Source organism: Zootermopsis nevadensis, unplaced genomic scaffold (assembly GCF_977971745.1).
Source record: "Zootermopsis nevadensis isolate Lab colony 2312 unplaced genomic scaffold, Znev_1.0 Znev_ptg000030l, whole genome shotgun sequence".
NCBI classification, from domain to species: domain Eukaryota; kingdom Metazoa; phylum Arthropoda; class Insecta; order Blattodea; family Termopsidae; genus Zootermopsis; species Zootermopsis nevadensis.
Genome location: NW_028259162.1, coordinates 16,125,694 through 16,136,446, shown reverse-complemented (window position 1 = coordinate 16,136,446; position 10,753 = coordinate 16,125,694). Strand labels below are relative to the sequence as shown.

The 10,753-nt window shown below is 36.5% G+C and overlaps 1 protein-coding gene across 1 annotated transcript; it reads left to right on the top strand.

The window, feature by feature from the left end:
* On the top strand, positions 1-7,957 carry LOC110834255 (fizzy-related protein homolog). The gene is made up of 8 exons (XM_087358856.1): positions 1-684; positions 985-1,159; positions 1,669-1,811; positions 3,290-3,707; positions 3,811-3,943; positions 4,639-4,820; positions 5,891-6,088; positions 6,212-7,957. The coding sequence occupies exons 4-8, from the start codon at positions 3,672-3,674 to the stop codon at positions 6,251-6,253; spliced, it is 591 nt and encodes a 196-aa protein (XP_087214982.1). The 5' UTR covers positions 1-684; positions 985-1,159; positions 1,669-1,811; positions 3,290-3,671; the 3' UTR covers positions 6,254-7,957.
* Positions 7,958-10,753: the final 2,796 nt, after the last annotated feature.

Genomic DNA, 10,753 nt, shown 5'->3' with positions numbered 1-10,753 from the left:
GATTTTTGTGATTTTATAAGAGTAGTGGATAGATGAAGTGAGTATGCTGTGCTCAGGATGAAATCAATTTGTGTTCATGACAGTACTTTATCAGATATGTAAATGAACCTTTATCCACAAAAATTGGTTTCATCTTAATTGACTACAATTGCACTGTACAAAAACAATAACAGATTATGAAATTGAGGACATAAGCAGTGCTGTATGTTCCGGTAATTAATTTACTTTTTCTTCTCTTTGGACCTGGAGTGAGTGTATCATGCCATCATTTAAAACTACTATTTGTGATGTACTTCCCATCAGGTCTTTTGCATGAAGTTGTCAATTCCCCGTTGTCTATAAGCTTTATGAATTTCTCTTTATGTAAGCCAGTTGTAGAAATGTCAATGAAATTTGTGTCTGTTTTTAAATGTATGCGTCTGACCCGAATGGTTTAACTAAAAAAGAAAAAAAGAGGCTCATAAAAATGGTGATGGAGGTCTTGACAGATTGGCTTACTCTTGTTTGCTGAAAAATGAACTTCTTGGCGCCAACATTGACAATCTTAGAGGGCAATGTGGTGAAGGAAGAGCGTTCATTCTGGGATCAAATATATTTTCCTTGTCACCACTTAGTGCACAAAGCCAGAAGTTGCTTAGTGCACCGAGAAGGTCAAGGAGGAAAATATCAAGAATACCCTTCAAGGTTAGTCATATTTTGTATTAGTTTTAATCTTGAAAAATCCACAAATGAAGTATCTGTGCTCACTCCACATTCCGTCTCAGTGTCTGATTCTCCCCCGTCTCTGATGAAATCTGAATTGGCTGACGCGGCTGTTGTCACTCCATGATCAGCTGTTCTGCCAACACAAGCCATGAGACAGTGATAGAGTGTTTATTATGAAATAGTTAATTTTCTTCTTCTTTATATTAATCATTGTGAGTTTCATGTTTTGTACTTTAATATTTGTCCATATTTATTGAAGTTTATGTCTTTTTCTTGGAGGTGTTGGATGCCCCTGAGCTTCAAGATGACTTCTACCTCATTCTTATTGATTGGTCTTAAGAGAATGTGTTAAGTGTGGGATTGGGAAGTTGCATCTATCTTTGCTGTGGATGCTGTAATAAAGTGTGTGTCTGGAAGTGGCAACTCTGTGATATCAGTTGCATGGAATGAGCGCGTAAGTATTGGCCAGACTGTTTTTACTCAGATCGTTGAAAATTATTTCTGTTAAATATGAATTTGGTTATTTCTGTGTTTGTTGTTATTCTTTAAAGTATTTGTTATGCATAAATGCATTATTAATTGTATAGGAAAATTATCACTATGCATTGACATGTCAGCTGTTTAATGTTTACCATAATTTTTGCAAACAATGTACTTATGCACAGTCAAGTTGGTTATAGGATGGGGCCAGTTGTGAAGGCCTTGTTTATGTAGGCTGTTCCAGCCATGAAGACCTATGAGCCAAAATGTATTTGTCTGTATTTTGATATACCATGGTGTCATGATTATGTATAAATGAAAAATTATGGCCATATTCTGCAACTGCTGTAGATAATAGATAAGGATATGCATATTCTGACCAGGAAATGTTACCGAACAGATAACGCATCATCACCTCTGATATAATTTAGGACTTGCTTTATTTAGTGGACAAAATAATGACCTGGTGTTTTGAATTTGTAGGGATAGCTGTTGGCACACATCATGGCTACGTGCAAGTCTGGGACGTTGCTATAAGTTCAAAAGTTAATGAGCTGCAAGACCATTTTGACGGAATTGGAGTACTTGGTTGGAACGGTGATGTTCTGTCGTCAGAAAGTGGTGATGTAATTATCTTACAATGTGATGTGAGAACTCCTAGTCTTGTGACAGAGAGAAATCAATATTTCTGTTAAATTTGAATTTGGTTGTAAGATTTGAGGTTTTCACAGCGGTGATTATGAAGATTTCTATCTTCTGGGTTGTTGCCCTGTGTAGTATTCATCGCCTTGTTGATGGAGGCAGCACGCCCTCAGAAACGTTGGTAAACATCGACCATACTACACAGCGCAACAACCCAGAAGATAGAAATCTTGTATTTGGTTATTGCTGTGTTTGTTGTTAATATTAAAGTATGTGTTGTGCATAAATACATTATTAATTGTATAGGAAAATTATCATGTAGTGCGTAATGTTGATGCAGCCTATGGTCACCCGCCACTAGAATACTATTTGACGTAATTGTTGGTTTACAATTAACACATTTGTTTATTGGAGAGCAGGTCCTGATATTAGGTGGCCAATATTTCTTGAGATTTGCATAGCCTCTTCCCGTTTAACACTCTACTACTGTGCTTTTTTATACCATGTTATTGGAGGTTGTGTTCAACTGTAGCTAACATATGACTTGTGGACTTTGCCCTTGAAGTTAGAGCAAAAGAAGGTCCCTTTCTTATAGAGCGACACCAGATCAGGAAGGGCTATTATCTGTCGGACTTGACTTTTCATTGCCTGTCATAATGTAACTTTCCTCAGGCTTGTCTCATGCCCAGTAAGTCTGTGGACTTGTGTTCTGAATTCTGAAAGTTGCCAAAGTCCCCATTTTGGCCTCTTGTTGTTGCTGCTGCAATTCTGCTTCTGCTCGTCTTCCTTGTACCCATCTCAAATCAGTGTCAGCTGCTAGCCCCATTTCTGTGGGTGCTTTCTGCTTTTCATTTTATGTTTTGTATCCATGACAAAGGAAACACCTTGTTATTTCTGAAGTTCACTGTTGTTTGCATTAAGATAAATCTGGAGAATTTGGATTTCTTGTTACAAACCTTCTGGAGGAAGGTGGAGAATAATTGTGTCCTCCACCTGCCAAATGAGGGAGACCAAGCCCAAAATTTTAGTGGTTTGTCTTATAGAGATTTTTGTTGTGAGGTAGCCATATTTATTTCAGGATACATGCATTTGTCTGTATAACTTTGGCTTGTGGGTGTTTAGTGTTAACAGTAATTTTTGCAAAAATTACAGTTACACACATTCAAGGTGGGTATGAGATGGGGCCAGTTACGAGGGCGTTATTTATATAGGCTACTCCATCCATGAAGACTTGCAAAGAAAAATGTATTTGTCTGTATTCTGATGTACCGTGATGTCATAATTTTATATAAATGAAATATTATTGCCATATTCTTCAGCGGCTGTACATAATGGGTAAGAATTTGCATATTCTGACCAGGAAATGTTACCAAACAGATGACACATCGAGTCACCTCTGACATAATTTAGGACTGACTCTTATTAATGGACACATTTATGACCTGGTGTTTTGTATTTGTAGGGAAATTTGGTAGCAATTGGCACACATCATGGCTATGTGCAAGTCTGGGACATTGCTGTAAATTCCCAAGTTAATGAGCTGCTGACCCATCCAGACAGAGTTGGATCTCTTCCTTGGAATGGTGATGTTGTTTTGTCAGGACGTCGGGATGGACTTATCTTACAGTGTGATGTGAGAAATCCTAGTCTTGTGCCAGAGAGAAGACGTAAGTAGGAAATCATTTAAGTGTTATTAATTTTGTTATTACTGCAAAACAGTTGTCATATTTTTCTGGATTGTTAAACCATGTGGACTGACATAGATACCAGAGTTTTGGAGACACATACATACAGTCTCCATCTTGAGCTCTGAAGATAAAGACATTTCATCTCCGCATCGCATCATGACCCAAAAGAACAGCATCAACATCTTCACCACGGTCAGAACCTCACATCTAATATTGTTATTATAGTTAGAGCTGAAAAATATGTTTTAAATTATTGTCATCAATTTCAATTACTATAAATATCCATTGTTTAAAGGTTTGCGGCTTGAAGTGGTCTCCAGACAAGCAGAGCCTGGCATCCGGTGGCAATGACAATCGCCTCAATATTTGGAATCTCCATTTGGACTCACCTGTGCAGACTTACACTCAGCATTTGGCAGCAGTGAAAGGTAGGAATCATTGTGTTTATCATCCGCATTTGTGACGGATTAAAATAAGATTCTGTGAAGTGAGTAAATATTGTTATTATATTGTCACGTGTTTGTGCAGTCTTTGATGCAGGAAAAATCATGTACTTAAAACCATAAGTGCTGGGAGAATCAGTTCCAATTATTGCCCGTAAATCACATTTATTTATGACACCATTTTTGTGGATATATTCCAAATGTGAAATAAAAAGAATGTTATGTTTTGGTTCATATTCTCAAAAAGATATTGATCGTGGAAGGGATTGATTGAAAACAATAGGAGCAAATTTTGTGGAATGCCATTATACCATGCCTTGAGCATTAATTGAAAAACTCCAGGTCATCCCCCCCCCCGCCCAATTTTTTTTTATGAAAATGCATTTCGTTTCCCTGTACTGTGTATAGTATGTGCTGCTTCACATGATTCATAATTGAGTGCTGGAATGGAAAATTGAGAAGAGCGTAATATAACTGATACAAGTTCATGGTTTCTCCAATATGGTGCTCATATTCTTTGGATGTCATTGATTTCACTGTTTTGCTCAGCATTTATAATTTGCAAAGTAAATTTCTTCACATTTCTCATCTCTGCCTCCTCCATTCTCTTTCTTTATTTTAATATTCTATGCAGCATGATGTATCAAACTGATCATTTGGACACTATTCTTAATATACAGAAATACATTTTTTTGCTCCTATTGCCTGGTCCCCGCACCAACGTGGACTCTTGGCTAGCGGTGGAGGCGCAGCTGATCAGTGTATTTGTTTCTGGAACACACTCACAGGACAACCAAAGCAGTGTGTGAACACTGGATCTCAAGTCTGTAATCTCGTCTGGTCTAAACATTCTTCTGAACTGGTAAGTTCCTTGCATGTCGATGTGGTCTGCAATTTGTACTTGGAACGATATTGTTGATCGAAGTAAGATATATTATTATTATTATTATTTTATTTTATTTTATTTTTCTTTGGATAGTGAAGTATTTGTAAAATAGAAGATTAAATTTAAATATATATTGTGTTCACCTTAACATACGCAAAAATAATTTTGAAATGCCATTTGCCTCAGGCATAATTTATAAAATCTGTACATTTGTACTTTGATGAAGATTGCACTTAATGTAACCATAAAATTATAACTGCGAAGTCGTCTCCACTTGGGACGGTTCCTTACCTTCACCCTGTGTTGGCAGTGTAAAAGGGCCAGCTTTACATCGAATAAGTTTTCATTAGGTTAATATTTGTCGTTTACAGAGGAATTAACAGGGTTTTCATTCATCCACATCTCTCAGATTTTGCTTATGAACTGATGTCTTCACATTTTCCAAAAATAAATTCTTGGGAAATGAAGTGTACCGTACCCCCCACTGTGGTTCAGAACACTCAGTAAACTTTAGGGACCCTCTTAGTAATCACCGTTTTGGTTGCGGTATGGAATCTGCCCTGTGGTTGCCTCAGACTTGCCCGGAGTTAGCAGAGACATTGTAAACCAGGAAGATTTAAATGATGAAGAGCTGAATTTTCCTTTTCCTAGAATACCTTTGGTGCGCGCGATGTACCAATGCGTGTTTCCTAGGCATGTTTGAGTCCATGCAGAGGATAAGTTTTCTTTGTACTACCATACACTTACAACAATAGACGTTTGGCATGTAAAGTACTCTGTTTGAGGCTACTCCATAATTGTACTCTGCAATCTGTAATACCAACATGACATGGTACAAGTTGTGAGGTAGCTGGATTACGATCTACAGTGACGCCAATATCCATTATCCTGTGCATTAACTGATGATGTCATTGGCTGTGTCATTGTTTGCATCATTACCTGTTAATGAGAATGGCTGACAAATTTTCAAGGAATTTGGAATGGATGTTATTCCAGATTGTTACTTATGATTCTATGTTTTATGGAAATTTAATTGTTTGTTGTAGGTTAGCACCCACAGTGACTCCAAATACAACACACACATTTGGAAATATCCATACATGTCATGGGTTGCAAATCTCACTGGCCATTCATCTGGAGTGCCGTATCTTGCCATGTCTCCAGACAGAGAAGATATTGTAACTGGCGCTGGGGATGAGACTCTGCAATTCTGGAAAGTGTTCAGTAAAGATCGTTCACGGAAAGTAAGATGTTTAACTTATTCATTGGGAGGGGGAAACTTGTATCTTGTAATGCTAACATTTTTTAAGGTTACATTTGTAGACATTTATAAAAATGTTTGATGTGATTTTCATCTCTTGTTTCAGGAGAAGAAATCAGTCCTAGACCTCCTCACTGCCATCCGGTGAAGAATCTGATTGTTTTGTTATATTTGATTGTTATGTTCAAATTATTTTTGTTATATTTGTTTTTTCAAATTAATTATTTTTTCTAATTGTTTCATATATTTAATTGTGTTGATTTTTTATTTTCAAATATATGGTTAGATAAGACTCATGTTTACTCTTTAGTGCCATATACCCGGAAGTACATGGTTCTTAAATCTCTTTATAAGTAATCAGCTATTTAGCCTTTTTATATATTTGTATGTGTATATATACAGAGTGAGTCAAAAGTATGTTTACAAACTTTATGTGATTGTACTGGCAGAATGCATGCCTGATGATTCGAGGAAACCCTGTTGTGTATGAATGAATCCGTCAACCTTGTGTACATCGTGCTCGGGCATGTGTGGAGAATGGAGGAGCAACCTTTGAGCATCTGTTACAAAGAAACATCCCTGTCCTTATCCTTGGCAATAAAGGCATACATTGAGACTTATTTTTGGATATTATTTTGAAAAATAAGCATTTGCGGCCACATGTACATAGAAACATTCTTTCCTATTTTTGATCCATTAATACACTCACACAGTTTGTGAACATACTTTTGACTCAACCTGTATATGATTGTTTTTTCATTAAATTGTGTTGTATTTTTAATTTTAAATATATTGATATATATAAGACTCATCTTCACTCTTTTAATGCCACGTACCCAGAAAGAAGTACAAGATTCATAATTCTTTTGATAAGTAATCAGCTTTTTGTTCTTTATATATATATGTATATATATTAAAAAAATTAGTAGAGTACTAATGTTTGAAGAAGGAAAAGGAAATAAGGATCTTACCTCACAATTCTTCATTGTTTTCTTTCACTTTTGTCTTTTATTATTCGTTTATTTCTCAGACAAATCCTCATTTGAAGTGATAAAGGGCCATTATCAACCACCCATACCTGCTGTACATGGAGTGTATGTATTGTAGCAATTATCAGGCGCATTATTCCATCATCTTGTCTGTGGTCTCATACAGTGTGTCTCACTAAATGTGGAATCCACTGTGACACTTGCCAGTGCAGCAGCAGGAAGCAAACTGCCAGGAAATGAGGTGGTCACAATTAGAACATAGCCATCACATGCTTGTGGGTGGGTTTTAACTTACATGGGACTCATATGGGCAAACTGTTTAATGTGATTTCATATTAGACCTACATAAAATGATGTAAAAATGCACCTGTTGATAGGAATGTGAATCCTTTATGTCATGCATTCATGGCTTAAATATATATTTGTTTTCACAATTGTAAACAGTGTTGTTTACTGGTCACATTTGGTGCCCTGTGCCAGTGTAATGTTTGTTATTCTGCACTTTGAAAGTGTGCATTCTGTCTCATAAATGAAATTCTTGGCCACACCAGGTAAAGTTGAAAAGTTGATAATTTACTCATTAAGTTCTTGCTTTGTACGAAAATTAATTGAAATAACTGTTTAGTTCTTGCAGTTATTATAATTTAATTTGCAATATTTAATGTTCTTCTGCTGTTGTGTGAGTTAATGAGTTTACAGTATAATTAATTTTCTACCTTAGAGTAAGCTGTCATCACTGATATATAAGCCTCTTTTGTTACCTGTCTTAAAACCCTTAGAATGAGATTTATTAGTAGTGCATGGCATTAACTTTATTCTCTGAAATCACCATTTTATGATCCAATAAAATAGTCTGAAATATCTTTGGAATAACAGAATGGAATGGCTATCCTCTGAGGTACAGATTTTTTCCTGTGAAGTTCAGAATAAATTTCCAGTTTTCAAACTTCAACATATGACATATGTTTGTTTCACGAGATGTGACAATTACATCCCTGAAATGCCCCATAAAAGCTGCGTTTAATTACTTGCCCAATAATGGTTGCTGTTATGTTTGAAGCAGTCTTCCTGCATACCAATACACTTTGTGAAGCGGTTTATCCTCTGCTGGAAACGTTTCTGTAACTCCTCTTTAGGAATGCTTTTCAGGGTGGCCATTGCATGTCCCTGAAATTCTGTGGCCCCTCAAATGAGTGTTCAGTTTTTGGCATAGCCAGATGTGGTGAATCTGGTAGATGGTCCAGTTTCAACATCAATTTCTGGCCTAAAACTCGTAGACAGCAAGTGCATCATTACCAAGGTCATTGTCACGATGCGTAACTTTCAACAAAATCAAAGTGAACAGTTCTCTTGCGATCGAAAGAGAAGGAAAAGAGGAACAAAATTCGTCTTCGCCTTACCCTCCTGGAGTCCTTTATGTCACTGGCAGACACTCAACATTTTCATGGCAACAGCACCTTCAACCTCTGTCAACACCCACACAGTAAGATAATTAAAATAATTTATGAATATAGGCCTGCAGTCACAGAGTTGAAGGTTGCTTCTGAATCACAACATGCCCAAGAACTAATTTCTGGTTGATTATGAGGATAAAAAATGAGATGAATATAACACAGCATGTCAAAATCAATTTTCATTGCCTTAGAATTCTTTGGTACACAGTCCCATTATTATAGACTCTTAATTACAACATCAGCTTTTATTTAATACACGAGCTGGAGTCCTTTCTTACTTTCTTCAATCCTTTCTTTCTTGTCTCAGTCATCCCATACCTCATTCCAGAGCCTCATTTTTGAATGAGAGTGCAGTTGCAGTGTTATTACAAAGGCTGCATGCAGTCAGACTGTCAACTGGCTCTTAGTCTGTTAATGCTCAATATACACATTGGCAGCACTGTGTTTTCATTCTAAGCACTTGAAAGAAGAGCATCCCATGAGAATTAACAGGTTGTGGGGGGACTGCATGCTATAAACTGTGAAGGCACTCAAAATTTTTCCTGTGCACGCAGTAGATGAAAGATAGATTCACTTCACATAAGTGCTTTACATTGGCAGATCCCATGGCTACTTAAATTAATTATGCTGCAGGTCAGGAATGCCAAACTTGGGAATGTGGCAAGAGGGGGGGGGGGGGGATAGAGATCGCTTAGTGATCGTTTTCGGACAGGAGGCAGCATGAATTCACAGAGGGACTTCATGGTCACATTTGAGATGCTTGATTTCTTTTGCCACATTTTGAATACACAGAGAAACTTGTCAAGGAAACCTAATGGAAAATAGAGATGAAGATGTGCACAAAAATTTGTACTGCATGGAGCATTCTTTTTGAGAGGCTGACAGCACGCTCAGCTAGTTAAAAATTTAGACCCGTATAAATATGCTAGTCCTTTTATGGTGAGGAGTTAGCATCCCACCTGATTTCCAGAGATCCTCCATTTCTGGATGCCTTCTCCTGCTACCAGAGGAAGTGCCATGCAGTGGGAAAAGATGACTTAACAAATTGGTATTGGTAATGTAAATTACATTAAGCTAATTCAGCATCAGGTTCACTGTTGAACTTTACACATAATGAAGACATTTGTTTAATTTTCAGGGGCCTAGTCTGAATTTTAAAACAAAAATACACTTTTATAATCATGTCTTAATAAGACATTGTTACTTATCTCTTACACACCATATTAATTAAGTTCCACTATATCTGAATTTACTCACTAATTTTTTTACCTTTGTTATTAGTATTGCAGGCTTGTTCTTGCATAGCTCCAGTCCTGATGCCTAATGGATCATAATGAAGTGGAAATTCTCAGCAGTGTTGAACTTTGGGATGTGATGAGTGATATTTCAGCTACAGTTTTCAGATGTTGTGCCTTTGAAATTCAACTGATAATATTAATAGTTTATTTGAATCTATGCAATAAATGATGTTTTGTTATTTACCAGTGAAACATACACATGAATATAAACATTTTTGATAAATTGCTACATATTTGCCCATTTTTTTCATTTTTAAGTTCTTCCAAAACATGTAAGAAAACTAATGCAGTTAGAACTCCATTCTCCACTGTCTGCATTATTCAGAGTAAGATGCAAAAAATTCAGAAACAGTTCCGTTACAATTTTCCATCCACCTAAACTGTCAGCAAATTACTATACTTGAGGTAATGTACTTTGTTTTCTATGGCACCATCTTTTGGTCTTCTCAGGAATAGAACGGATATGAGTGGAAATTCTGGAAGTGAAACTAAAATGTTAAGAGGATCATTCTTTAGAAAGAATTGTTACTGATATATATCTTGGTGTTGAGGAAGTTTAAAAGGGGCAAGTGTCACGCCAATCATAAGTAGCAAAGTGATGATGCTGAGAAGCAGAGGCAGACAAATGGTGGGTCGAATAACTGAAAAGAAAATGCAGCTGATACTCAGGAACATGAGAGTTAATACATAAGTTGAGTGCACAGTGAAAACATATCATAATAATGCTTGTAGAAGCAAACAGTGCTTGCTGACATAATACACACCATATACTTAATTAAGAGGGCAAAAGGTCTAGTAATTTCTGTTCCTGACCACTCACTTGCTGGTCAGAATTACCATTCCGTCAGCAGATGACTTTGTATGTTACTTTTAAGAAGCTTTAAGTGAACAGGTAATTTTTATATTA

Coding starts and splice junctions, on each gene's coding strand:
- LOC110834255 (XM_087358856.1), top strand. CDS start 3,672: ATGACCCAAAAGAACAGCATCAACATCTTCACCACG. Junction 3,944..4,638: donor GCATTTGGCAGCAGTGAAAG/GTAGGAATCATT, acceptor CTTAATATACAG/AAATACATTTTTTTGCTCCT. Junction 6,089..6,211: donor GTAAAGATCGTTCACGGAAA/GTAAGATGTTTA, acceptor CTCTTGTTTCAG/GAGAAGAAATCAGTCCTAGA.